This window comes from Lissotriton helveticus, chromosome 2_1, assembly GCF_964261635.1.
Source record: "Lissotriton helveticus chromosome 2_1, aLisHel1.1, whole genome shotgun sequence".
NCBI lineage: Eukaryota > Metazoa > Chordata > Amphibia > Caudata > Salamandridae > Lissotriton > Lissotriton helveticus.
In genome coordinates, this window is record NC_136059.1 from 565,215,859 (window position 1) to 565,229,886 (window position 14,028).

A 14,028-nucleotide genomic window follows, 5' to 3' on the forward strand; every position below is an offset into this window, starting at 1 on the left:
CCCCGCGTCATCAGTTTGCTCCAATCAGCACTCAAGCCACTATCTTCCCGCTCCCTTTACAGTCGGTTCCTTGAGGGGACAAGAGCGAACAAACAAGCATAGAACCCATATACAGGGTATGAATACCATGATGCCAAACCTGCCCACATCACATCATTCAGACTCTGCCCACCCTAAACTTTTGCAGGCCTGCCCAACTCTGCCAGGAACGATATCATCGAAGGGGTGGCTACCAATTGATGTTAAATAATGTTCCTGGACCTGAAAGAGCACGTGGAGCAGCATAAGGGCAAGTACGTAAACCTTTGCATCTCTGATGAGGCAGCGGTGAGGCTGTGGGGTAAGGGAGGGCTGAGATGGGGGGGTGAGATTGTGGGGAATGGTGGGTGAGGCGGCGGGTGTGGTAAGATTCCAGATCCCTGCACAAGCACGTCCAGGCATTCCTCCCGGCCTAGGGGTGGCATCTCCAGTGAACGCCAAGCCGTGATGCAGCCGCCCGAACCTGGCAGGGGGACTGCCCGAATTCCATCCTCTGCACCCGTGCCAGGGCAAGGTGCCTGCAGGCCAAGGGCGAACAGAGCGCTAATTCTCTCATTCCTGGCTAATCTTATAGCGCGGTGAGTGCTAATTTCAAGGCGTCGCAGCGCCTCAGTCAGGCACAAATTTGAACTGTCCTAGGACGCACCTGGGGATTTCCAGATAGGCGGATAGCTCAGACATGTCTGCAAGCAAGGGCCAGTCTTTTGCCTACTGCATGATAGAATCGACCCCAGACCTACCGTCCTCCAGCTTATTTCACTACACCCCACTCTACCTCGGACCCTGGCAGTATAGTTCATGCACTGTAAGACAGGACAACTTGTTTACGGTCTCCAACTCCACCACTGACACCGCCTTTTGTGCTTTCAAAGTTGATAAAAGGCGCACCAGAGAGTTTTCTCGATTACGAAAAACAGCTACTTAAGCAGAAAGTAGCTGTTTTTTGCACTCCGTTGGCGTTGTGATCCTACATGAGCCGTCAGTCAACCTTATTGTCAAAATGCCATTTTTCAACACTCATTTCAACAGACATCACTTTCTCTTTCACGAGCACCGAGCCATACCGTTAATCCCCCACTCCCTGGAGCCCGGTGGGTATGTAGTGAGTGTGGTGACATACTCATTCTTCACTCAAGTCCTTGCTGAGGAAACAGGGCGTGTGTGTCAAGAACCTCTGACTGAACGTCAACGACATGTGCACAATAGAGTGCACAACAGCACGATGAAAGACGCATGCGCAACAGGGATGAAAGCAGGAGCTCCCACCTCCAATTGCAAGCGCAGCACAAGTCTGCTCACACCTCCTCTACGTCCGCAACCCCCCCTCTCAATCCTGCCCTGGCTCGCTCCCCCGCCTCCCTCCTCTCAAACACCCCGGGTGGTGGGAGCTGCCTTCCAGATGCAGCGCTGCATTCCGGCAGAGAAGTCTGGTGTCCAGCCACATCGTTTTCTGGGAACTTTTAATAGAATTATAATTTAATTAACAAGGCGGTCATCCTTCTAGGTGAAAACTAAATTACCTCGATGTGTGAATATAAGTTGCCTACGGTTGCCGGGTGGTAAAGCCCGGCAGCTGGTGATAGGAAAACGCCCAGATAAAAGACTGGCTAATGAGAGCTTTTAAATAGCCAATGGCCTCAGGTGTCAGCTTTTGCACAGCCGCGATGGACGCAACGACGCGTAGATGATCATCGCGTTCATTTTCTAAGTCAATTCTTAAAGAGAAATACCATCCCACAGTGAAATAGACAACAGGCAAACGAAGACATTAAAAGAGAATCACTACACCCGTCTCTTCTCGAAGAAAAAAATGCCGCCCCACAGTTAACAAGCGCTCGCCATGACACAGGACGTACACATTTCTCTTTTAGAGTCGGACTTATTGCTGTGGTAAAAGGTTTATCATCTTCTTTATGAGGCCATCTGTATCGCCCCATAAAACAGATAAGAAACCTTTTACCACAGCAGTAAGTCAAGTAAGCCAGTCTGAAAAGGACGGGGCTTAAAGAGAAAGAAGTACATCACTGGGACCTCTTTTCCAATGGCTGGCCACCGTTTAGCATGAACGGTGATGCCAGCCAATGGAAAAGAGGGGCGGGGCTTAACCCCGCTAGTGAAACATACTCAGGATCATTAAATCTCACCAGCTCGACTGCGCATGTCTGTGCAGCCATCGCAGGCCGAGACCTAAACAGCAGCGAGCACACAGAGCACGTGCCCCAGCAGCTGTCTTCCTTCAGTGCTTCTGAAATGAGCGCGCGCACCAGGCCTGAGGCTTCTGGGGACATCTTGAGCGTTTCATCACGGTTACGTGTAGTTGTGCCATGCATTAGATGGTCCATTAAAAATAACAAAGAGAGCACGCTGAAAATTAGGTTTTATACGTTACTTACCAAGTCTTTTTCTGATGTGAACAGTTCAAGTTCAATGAGAGTATTTATCATTTGAAGGTGACCTTTCTCGGCTGCCAAGTGGAACGGCTTTCTACCCTTCTGTAAGAGAAAAATCAGCATATTTTTGAAAAAACATGAATACCTTTGTGGTTCACAGATGAACGAAATTAGTAACACTTGCAAAACATCTGAGTTTAAATTAAATACATACTACCAGATCCTAAGACGCAATGTGTGTGTGTAAGCCACAAAATGGCTATTAAATGCCCTGCCTGAGTGGGCCTGAAAAGTCCCTCCCAGGGCATAAGACGCGCACCCCTGCCACGAGTGCCCTAGCTGTGGTGACATCTTGAGTGTTGGTCAGAGGCGAGCACAGATCATGCGTGTGCGCCATGACCTAGGCCTGTCACACGGATTGCAGTGGACTCACAGTGAGTAGCCTCATAGTGGTGAAGGCTGTTGCCTTTACCAAGAGCTATGCAGCACACGCCCGGTGGGCAGCATCCTGTTTTCTAATGATTAATTAGCAGCATGGCCAGGCTGGTGGCCAGGCTGGTGGCTCATCGGTGTCATGGGAGTGGGGTTTGCTGACCTACTCGATGAAAGTCCCTCTGCTGTGTGCTTAACTAACCCTTGGCTTACATCAGGATGGATGAAGTGTTGAAAAAGCAAGTGCTTTTGCAGAGTGTGTTGGTATGCACGTGTGTCGCTACACGGCGAGCTGTTACATATGTGTACCCATGGCAACAGTACAGAAAACTCTGTGCATGTGTATTTACACAGCGCGCTATGTATGTGTGCTTGTGGCTGCTGTGCATTGAGGAAAGCACGTGTGTCGCTACGGGGTGAGATGTTACATATGTGTACCTGTGGAAGCAGTATAGGAAAGCCTGTGCATGTCTCTTTACATAGCACACTGTTATTGGGTGATGAAGTAGACAGTCGGACCCTGCTTGACTCATAACAGGGTGCTAGATTCTGCCAGTACCCAGATCCTTTGCCTAGTACTAAGGTGAGAAATTACTGTCATGGCTACCAGCAGCTTCTAGCTTACACTTTAGAATTCTTTAGCGGAAATCAGTTGGGAAAAGTCTGGCAACTCTGCTAAAGTATGCTGTTGCACATTTCGAGGTCGAAGCCTACCACACAGCACAGCTGTCTGGTTTGCTAACAACATCTTCAGGATATTTGGAAAGGCTTTGTGATTTGTACATTTGCTTGCTTTCTATTTGCTGGCTCTATTTGTTTTAACCTATCCAGCTTGAGTTCGCACCCTTCGTTCCCAAACCCTATTTACTGTATTCTTCCACCAGTATTGGGTTTCTGTACACAGGCCTTTAAATCTTGTTCTTATCTTGTCACATTTGCTGCGCATTCAAAGACAGAGGTCAGATGTCAGGATCTGTTTTCCAGGGAGATTGGTGTTTACTTTTCTTTCTTTGACTTCAAAGTCAGAGGATTTATGTGACAATCATGGTGGTTACTGGGGGTGTGCTTGAGGAAGGCTGTACGATGTTATTTTTTTGTAGCACACAACAACATTTCAATGTCAGTAAATGAATTGTGTAGATATTTCAGAATATATCAGAATAAAAAAAGCACAAATGAAGAACATATTTTACTAATTCTGAAGTGTGGTGGAAACTAATATTTTAATACGATCAAAACAAATCAATACACTGGTTGATGACATTTCCACATATTATTTGTGCGCTGTATTGTTTTATCGTTAAATCTGTATGTTTGTGCAAATGTAATGGGTGTTTCAATTGAAGATGTGTTGTCTGTAATAGCAATGCACTACCATACCATGCATACTCCACTTTATCACACTCCACTCTATACCACTCACACTATGCCACTCCACTCCGTGCCGCTTCACACTTAGTCATTGCACTCTACTCGGCACCACTCCACTATAGCCCACTTAGCTCTAAGCCTCTCTACTCTACATCACTCTACTCTATGCCAATGCACTGTACCTCATACTACTCTACTATGCACCACTGCACTCTACAACACTCCACTCTATGCCACTGCACTCTACTCTGTACCACTACACTCTACGAAAGTGCATTCTATGCCACTGTACTCTACAGTTCACCACTCCATTATATTATGAAACAATCTACTCTATGTCACTGCAATAGGTGCCACTCCACTGTACGCCACTGCACTCTACACTGCATCACTGCAGCTTACGTCAATACACTCTACACTACTTTACTCAAAACCAATGCACTCTATGCCAATCTACTTTGCACCAATGTACTCTATGGCACTATACTCTATACCACTCTATTCTACTATGCACCACTGTACTCTATGCCAATCTACTATGCACTCCTCTAAGCCACTGGACTACATGCCAATGCACTCTAAGCCACTCTACTATACACCGCTGCACTCTACGACAGTCTACTCTGCCATTTGAACTCTACACCACTGTACACTACACTACATTAATGCCCTTGAACCTGTGATTAAGGAAGAGACCCCTGACATACCACGCATAGGGGAGACTTGTGTACCGGTCCTCCTATACGCGGATGACGCTGTGCTTTTGTCACGTACAGGGGTCGGGCTCCAACGGGCTCCACAGTTATTAGACTCATTTGGTCTATTTATGAACTCCCTAGACCTTAAAATAAATGCTAAAAAATCGCAAATAATGATCACGGGAGGTGGCTCACGGTGCAAGAGAGTGAAAACTTTTTATTGCTGTAAGGAAGAACTATGCAGAGTCTCCACTTTTCCGTACTTGGGGATCATTTTTGAGGATAATGGTAGCTGGGGCCCACAAATAAAAAATAGAAACAGCGCCCTTGTAAGAACATCGTCGGCTATTATGGGCTTTAGCAGAAGATTGGGGGCAAGGCCAATCTCAGCCCTTATGAACATTTATAAAGCCAAGTGCCTGTCTGTCGCCACCTATGGTTGTTCATTATGGGGCTATGGTCCGACAGACTGTCTTCAAGTTACAGAGAACAAATTTCTTAGATCAGTCTTGTCTGTGCCCCAATCTACGCCATCTTACTCTGTCCATTCAGAGTTGGGGGCTGGTTTTATAACAGACATAATCAGAGTGGCCCCTTTAATTATGTGGCTTAAGACCTGGCTGAATGACGAACTGTCCCTTAATCGGTCTATCTTCAAAGATTGTCTCTCGCTTGATAATGTACATAAAATTAAGTGGCTGACCTATGTAAAAAATGGGTTCAATGTACTGGGAAGACCTGAGCTCTTTTCTTCACCGGAAATAATTACACATAAAGACATAGCCATAACCAAAAGGGATATGTATATGAGGTTGACCTCAGTAAGAGAGGAAAAGGAGCTCATAAAACCAACTGTAAGAGCTAACCTTTTGGTTGCCAATCCCCCTGGTCCAGAATTTTATCTTACCTTGGTTAACCGCCCCTTTCATAGGTTCCTTTTAACTCGCTTCCGTTTAAACATGATACATTTGATATTAGGTCAATATCCAACATGGTGTAAGCCTGAACAGTCATTACCATGTTCCTGCGATAATTTTTCTTCGCAGGACACCATGCACTTCATGATGTTTTGTGGTCAGTTCATAGAGGAGAGGAGAAGGTTTCTTGTGCCTGTTCTTAAAAAGGCAGGGTTTTTGCAGGTTAGGCCAGCACTTCTTTATCTGCAGCTATTAAACAACCCTAGTGTCATCTTCCATGTAGCCAGTTACTTGGTGGGCGCTGTGCGCTCAAAGAACAGGCTCGTGGGAAACGTGAGATTGACTACATCCTTATGAAGTTTGCATTCTGTTATACAAAGGATACCGTGTATTGGGAGTAAGGACAACGGAGGAGAGATCAATTTATAGTGTGATAAATGTTGATTTTAGGACAACGGAGGAGAGATCATTTTATATTGTGACAAATGTTGATTTTATGAAACTAATGATGTATTTTAAAATTGTACTCCTTCCGTTGTTTTTAACACGATTGTCTTTTTTAAAAAAACCACTGAAGTATATTTTAAATCATGAATGATGTGTGTTTTGTTTTGTATGAATTGTTGACACTGTGTATTTATTGTACTGCGCCTTTTTTTGATATTGATTTATCGAAATAAAGTATTTTGACTGACTGACTAACTACACTACTCTATGCCAGTCTAGGCCAATGCACTCTACACCCCTCCACTCTATGCCACTTCACTCTACTCTGCAACACTGCACTCTCCACCACTGAACTCTACCCCACTCTTCTATACACTACTGCACTCTACTATGCTCCACCCTATGCTACTTTACTGCACTCTACGCCAATTCACTTTATGCCACTACATGCTAAACCACTCTACTCTGCATCGCTTCACTTTACAGTGGATTGGTGTAGAATGTATTAGGGTAATCTACTCTGCACCACTGCACTCTACGACACTGCACTCTACTCTATTTTACTGAACTCTACACCACTATATTCCACTCTATGCTACTGCAATCTACCCAGCGCAAATCCACTCCATTCTACACCTCTGCACACTATGCCACTGAACTCTATGCCAGTCTACTCTGCATCACATTGCCCAAAACCAATACACTCTATGCCACTGCTCTCTATGTCAATCTACTCTGCACCACTGCACTGTATGCCACTCTATACTCTACTCTGCAACACTCTACTCTATGCCACTCTACAATACACCATTTCACCTAAGCCACTTTCCTCTGCACCACTCTATGTCACTGCACTCTATGCCACTCTACTCTACACCACTGCACTCTACAACACTCTACTCTGTAACAGTGCACTCAACTCCACTGAATTATGCGCCACTCTACTCTGCACCACCCTACTCAGCACCACTGTACTCAATGACACTGCACTCTACTTTGAACCACTCCACACCACTCTACTGCATTTTACGCCAATACACTTTATGCCAATGCACTCTACGCTACTACACTCTACGCTGCACTACTCTACTTTATGCCAGTGCACTCTATGCCCCTCTATTCTACTGTGCACAACTGCACTTTATGACACAGCACTCAAGGCTACTTCACTTCATGCCTCTCTACTCTACGCTGCACCACTCTAATCTATGTCAGTCCACTCTACCCCACTCTACTATGCACCACTGCACTCTTTGCCACTGCAGCCTACACCACTCCTGTCTAGGCCACCCACTCTACTCTACACTACTTCACTCTATGTCAGTACTCTATGCTACTGCACCCTACCCTGCTCCACTCCACTCTACCCTGCACCACTCCATTCTACGCCTCTTAACTCTACTCTGAAACAATCTACTCCATGACAATGCACCTTACTCCACTCCACACCATTCTACTCTACCCAATGCGCTCTATGCCACTCCACTCTACACTGTACAACTCCCCTCTACGCTGCTTCATTCTACTCTGAAACATTCTACTCTGTGCCACTGCACTGTACGACACTCTACTCCACTCTGCCCCACTCCACTCTATGCCACTGCCCTCTACACCACTGTATTCTAAAACACAGCACTCTACGACAATGCACTCAACACCACTTTACTCAAAATCAATGTACTCTACATTGAGGTACTGGGTTTTCTTAAGAACCGGCACAGAACCGGCAACCCAGCGGTGCCAGGGCACACCCAGAGACCTCGAGTTCTTCCTGATTCAGACCTACAGAAACTCAGAGTCTTCTAGGTGAAGTCAAGGATCGATTTTTATTGGCTGCAACCAAGGTAACAAGTGTCCTAGAAGTACAACACACGGGGAGTATATTCTCAGGAGACTGCTCGAATGTACAAAGTCAGGCTTCTCTCTTTATACAGAATATTCGGCTTCAGGCAAACATTCTTCGAATTTTCAATATATCATTTACAGGTTTTGGTTACAAAAGAAAAGCAGAGTCAGGATGACATGTACATATTTCATGTCGTGCTGCCCATAACAAATCACCTGGCGAGGCCCAACATTTCATCAGATATCGCTGGACCCCCAATAAAAACTGGCACCTCCCCATCCTAAAGAAAATGAAGAAAAGGAGTGGAGACAGATGTGAGCGAGATACGGCAGGTGTGTGCGCTGAAATGGTTTTATGGCTTGTTGAGCCTTGATGCTATCTTGTTCGGCCACTGGGAGGGGAACTGACCTAACGAGTTTGGCCTGGGGCAATGGTTCCAACTTGTACAGGTCACAGAAAAGTCGATTAAGACGTGCATGTCCTTTTGAGGTCGAATTTAGCTGGATTAAGGCCTATGTAAAGGGCAACACACAAAATGGCTGCCATATACAAAATGGAAGCCAAGGGTTCAAGGTACAAGTGACGATTTCGAGGTGAAACCATCACTCGAATGCGATGAAAATGTTTGTGCATAATGTACTCGTCATTCTCGGTCTTTTGATACCAAATTCGTCATGTTTCGGAGAGTTTTAATTCTCGAGTCCAAAACGATTATACGAATCCAGAATTTTCAGAACCACAAACCCTCCTTTTGCCCTTACATAGGCAATTAATCTATCCTCATGTTAGTCTGAGTCCAGATCTATATTCCTAAAGTCAATGAGATGTTGCTGTAACATCATTCTAGTACTTAGTTCATCTCTTGACACAGGCTTCCTTACACATGATGTAACACAGAGGCCACATATTGCAGGAGCGCACTGTATGCACAGACAGAACAGGAAAAGAATGGCTAAGACCATCCCAATGACCATTAGGATTTTCCATCCCCAGGCAGATATCAGTTCCCAGAACCATCCCATTAACGACCAATCTCCTTTATCCACATGAATAGATTCGGAAATCTTATGTAGTTTGGAGATGGCCTGGTACACCGTTGGAGCGTTATCTGGGATGAAAATGCAGCAGCTAGATTGGATCAATCTGCATACCCCACCTCGGTCTGCAAGTATAACATCTAAAGCGACCCGGTTCTGAAGGGTCATAAGTCGATCCGACTGGAGCTCAGCAGTTAAGTTACTAAGGGCACCAGCAGTTTCGGTCACGGTGGACTCAACTACCCTTGTCAATTGCCTTATGTTCCTACTGTTAGCCATGGATCCCCAGAACGGCAGAAAACCCTTTGCAAAGTCCCCAAATTCTTGACCTGCAGTGTCTTCTTTACTCAAGACACCTCTAACTATCCTTGTCCTGTGGTAGTCTGCCGCTGCTGTGTAGGTGGGAGGCAACAGGAAGGAAACAAAACATGAGCCCGCGAAGTCAGGGGGCAACCATGTATAGGCTCTATCATGACAGATGAAATAAGTACCCTTAGCTGCTAGAAACGCAGGGGAAGTCTGAGACCCAAAAACATATGTTTCTGTACAGACACTTCTCCCTAACTGAGCTCTGGGGTTCTTGCCAATACTTTGCAGACACAGGTTACCCTGATGGGGCACAATCCAGATCGGGGAAGATCTCTTTGCTTGCGGTTTCTCACTTAAAGTAGCTCCATATCCGGTCACGTTCCAACCTACATATGCAAGTATCTCATCATCCGGAGTATCTTCATAAGAAATTACTTCCTTAATCATGTCAACTATACCTTTGACTAGGGCACTAGTCTTGAGGTTGTCTTTTACAGAACGTAGGGGTTGGACTTCTCGTGCATATATGAACATTGTTCTGTATGCCCACACAGAGCCATTATGACTGAAAGGCAGAACTAGATAAGGGATACCTTTATCCGCAGTGTGAGGCATAAGACCACACACCCAACAGTTAGTTGTGTTCATTACCAGTTGGTGTTGGTGCAAAAGCTGAACAAAGGAGTTAATAATAAACTCTAATCTCCTAGCTGATTCGTGTTCAGGAAGGGGTTGAAAAGAGTGAGAGGAAACAGTAGGAGGAGGAGGTGATGCAGTGGGTGCAAATGTTACACGCAAAGAGAACAAAACATAACTCATTAAAAATACCATTATACTAAACAGCATAAAAATGCACAATATTATAAAACTTCTCTTTGTCATCACGTTGTGCAATTTGCTCTTAAAGTTCGTTCGTTTGGCAGGTCTCTCCACATCGGGAAACTCCATCCTCTCTAGAGTGCTGCCCGCGGCGGTAGGTTGATTCTGCTAAAGGATGCTTCTGTCAGTCCAGGGCAACTCCCTTAGACCAACCAGAACTACCGACCTAACGTCGTTAGCTGCACCCCAAAGACTTTTTAGGCAACCGCGGCCCTAGCAGCGGAACCCGGATGGCGGTTCAAAAAACAAAAATAAGCAAGTTTCCTAGATGGGAGAGCTGCGCTTTCCAAAAATAGTATTTTGGAGAGAAAAATATATTTATTTGTCCATAGGTTTTGGTCTCAATTTGCAAAAGAAATTGTTTTATTAGTTCGTTTTTCTCGGTCTTAAATTATATCGTTGTTTCCCAGGTATTGTCTGATCCGGAAACAAAAGGTCAGGCTCTGCAGTGTTCAATAGCTTGGATGGTGGCACAGCCTTGTGCGAAATGTTCTCAGTTTCTGGTTCAGAGTCAGTTCTTTTTACGTGCAAATCATTAAAAGGGGCGGCATGTGACACGGTATCAAGTTCTGGGTCAGTGACACCCTTCTGGACCCACTGGTCATGAGGCAGAGGGAAATGGATTTTCTTACAATGGGTCCCGTGGACCCAGTTGGCCTTCCCCTCCACTCGAACTGCAGATCTTGTAGAAAGAAGGACGAGGTGAGGCCCAGTCCACCTGGGCTGGTCGTTCCTCGTTCTTTGAAAATTTTTGACAAGAATCCAGGAACCAGGGTCAATGGCGTGACTCGGAGTCTCAGAGACCGGAGGCAGGGTGTCGTGAACCTGTTGATGCAAAACACGCAATTTAGCCGTCAATTCATACAGATAATCGAGCAAAACAGGGTGTTCAAGCTCACTAAATTTTGTGGGTCTAGGCACTCCCCATATATTGGCTGGCCATCCAAAGACTATCTCATATGGACTAAGTTTCACTCGTGAATGTACAGTCATTCTGGTGGACAGGAGTGCTAATGGTAGAGCATCAGGCCATTTAAGACCTGTGCTCGCTTGGATTTTGGCCAGTTTGAGTTTTAAAGTGCCATTGTAACATTCTGCTAATCCAGCTGATTGGGGGTGATTTGCAGCGTGGAACTTTTGCCGAATACCTAGCCCTTCACACACTCTTTTCATCACACGACCCACAAATTCACTCCCGTTGTCAGACCAGACCATTCTAGGCATTCCAAACCTGGGGAAGTACTCTTTCACAAGGGCTTTTGCTGTGGACAAGGCAGTATTTTCTTTTAGGGGATAGGCTTCTACCCATCTTGAAAAAGCACAAACAACAACGAGTACGTATTTTAAATTGTTGCACCTCTCCATGTGGATGAAATCTAGCTGCAAAACCTCGAACGGATACGTAGGAGGTGCAAAGTGACCAGCTGGAGTTGGGGTTCCCCTACCAGGATTGTGTTTCAAACATACCATGCAATTCTTGACAACATTCTCTGCACACTTGGGAATCCCTGAATTCTTCCATACTGGAGCCAACAACTCGCAAATCCCTTTCACGCTGATATGAGCCATTCCATGAGCCATTGTAACTACTGCAAGCACGTATGCATCGGGTAAGAACCATCTCTGGTGTTCAGACAATTCAACCCAACAACCATTTGCATCCATCCTACCCGTACTTTCTCTCCACATGCTCAACTCTTTCTCTGTAGCCTCAGCTTGGATAGATTTCACACTTTCCATCGTGTCTTCACACATTCCCACATCACCAGTCCATCTTGCAGGTCCTGCAACATACATCCGGCTCATCACATTCTTTGCAGTTTCTTTCGCGATTTCATCAGCGAATGCATTTCCACGACCAACATCATCAGTCACCTTCTTGTGAGCACTACATTTCACAATCGCCATTTGCAGGGGCAGGGTCAGTGATTCAAGAAGCTCATTCACCAACTGACCATGCTGAATCTTAGCTCCATGCGAAGTCAGGAATCCACGTTCTCTCCACAATCGTCCAAAACTCTGAGCCACTCCAAATGCATACTGACTGTCGGTATAGACAGTCACTTTCATTCCTTTAGACAACACACATGCTCTCGTAAGTGCAATTAATTCTGCTGCTTGAGCCGAATTATGTGGGACACGTGCAGCTTCAACAACTGTATGCAAAGTCGTGACAGCATATGCTGCAGTTGTGTCACCACTCGGGAGCTTGAAGCATGAACCATCCACCCATAATGTACCATCACATTCAGCAAGAGGAGTATCGGATAGGTCTACTCTCCCTTTCGTCTCCTCCTCTGTTCTGAGAAAACAATTGTGCTGTTCTGAAACATCTGATTCCTCTGTCATTGGCAACAATGTAGCTAGGTTTAAGGTGCTGCACCTTTTTATGTGCACATGACTCGCTAGTAATGTCAGTTCGTAACTGGACAGACGAGCACTAGTTAAGTGCTGTGTCTTGGTTCTATTTAACAACGTGTCTACTGCATGTGGGACCATCACGACTAGTGTATTATTCATTACTAGACCAGCAGACTGTCGAATAGAAACAGCTGCTGCTGCTGTGGTTCTTAAACAACTTGGCAATGCTTTAGCTACCAGATCCAAAGTCGACGAAAAATAGGCACATGGACGCTGCCTACCTCCAAACAACTGAGTCAACACAGACAATGCACAGCCCTCTTTCTCGTGGACATACAATGTGAAAGGCTTACTGTAGTCGGGGGTACCTAACACAGGAGCCGAACATAATGCTGTGCGCAATTCGAGAAAACTTTTCTGACACTCTTCAGACCAAGGAATGGGATTGGGTGTGCCTTTACATGTTAATGCCACCAAAGGTTTGGCCAATAATGAAAAATTTGGAATCCACTGTCTACAGTACGATGTAATACCCAAGAAAGCACGCACTTCTCTTTGTGTTCTAGGCACACTCAATTTCGCTATTGCCTGAATTCTCTCTGGGGTCAGTTTCCTTCCCTCCTTCGATAACAGGTGACCTAAGTAGGTCACTTCTTGTCGGCAGTATTGCAGTTTGGAAAGTGACACCTTATGATGTAAATCACACAGATGGCGTAACAATGAAGTTGTTGCTTTCTTACAAATTTTCTCAGTATCTGCAGCAATAAGTAAATCGTCAACATACTGTACAAGAGTAGCACCTTTAGGTAAAACAATCATATCAAGCTGTGTTTTCAGAGCTTGACTGTATATTGATGGACTTTCACAGTAGCCCTGAGGAGCGCGTTTAAAGCGGAAGCTGCGACCTCCTAAACTGAAGGAAAAAATATCCCTGCTCTCCTCAGCAATTGGGATGCTGAAGAAAGCATTCTTCAGGTCAATCACCGAAAACCAAGAGGCAGAAGCTGGAATCATAGTCAATAATGTGGTAATGTCGGGGACAACTGGGAATTGTGGCACGACTATTTTATTGACCTCTCTAAGATCAATCACAAATCTGTACACAGGTGGCTGAGAAGGGTCCGTTCGTTTTAAAACAGGCAGAACAGGACTATTGCAAACGTTGCCTCGTGTTTCTTCAATCACATCCTTTTCAATCAATTCATAAACGATCGCTAGCAACGCTTTTTCACCTTCACTAGAAATTCGGTATTGGGGAATTCGTGGCATTTTCACATTGGCTTTCAATGTTACAACATATGG

The 14,028-nt window shown here is 45.3% G+C and overlaps 2 protein-coding genes across 2 annotated transcripts in view; both read right to left on the reverse strand.

Annotated features, from left to right (window-relative positions):
- The window catches only part of ANKDD1B (ankyrin repeat and death domain containing 1B), a 479,621-nt gene that overhangs the window by 333,282 nt on the left and 132,311 nt on the right, over positions 1 to 14,028 (reverse strand). The window contains exon 6 of the mRNA XM_078675234.1: positions 2,433 to 2,531. Coding sequence (XP_078531360.1) covers positions 2,433 to 2,531 — 99 coding nt within the window. The remainder of the gene's footprint in view (positions 1 to 2,432; positions 2,532 to 14,028) is intronic.
- LOC144819106 (endogenous retrovirus group PABLB member 1 Env polyprotein-like) lies at positions 8,926 to 10,434 on the reverse strand. The gene has a single exon (XM_078677104.1). The coding sequence runs from the start codon at positions 10,432 to 10,434 to the stop codon at positions 8,926 to 8,928; it is 1,509 nt and encodes a 502-aa protein (XP_078533230.1).

Excerpts from the sequence above, each read along its gene's own strand:
- LOC144819106 (XM_078677104.1), bottom strand. The coding sequence starts at position 10,434 with ATGGAGTTTCCCGATGTGGAGAGACCTGCCAAACGAACGAACTTTAAG.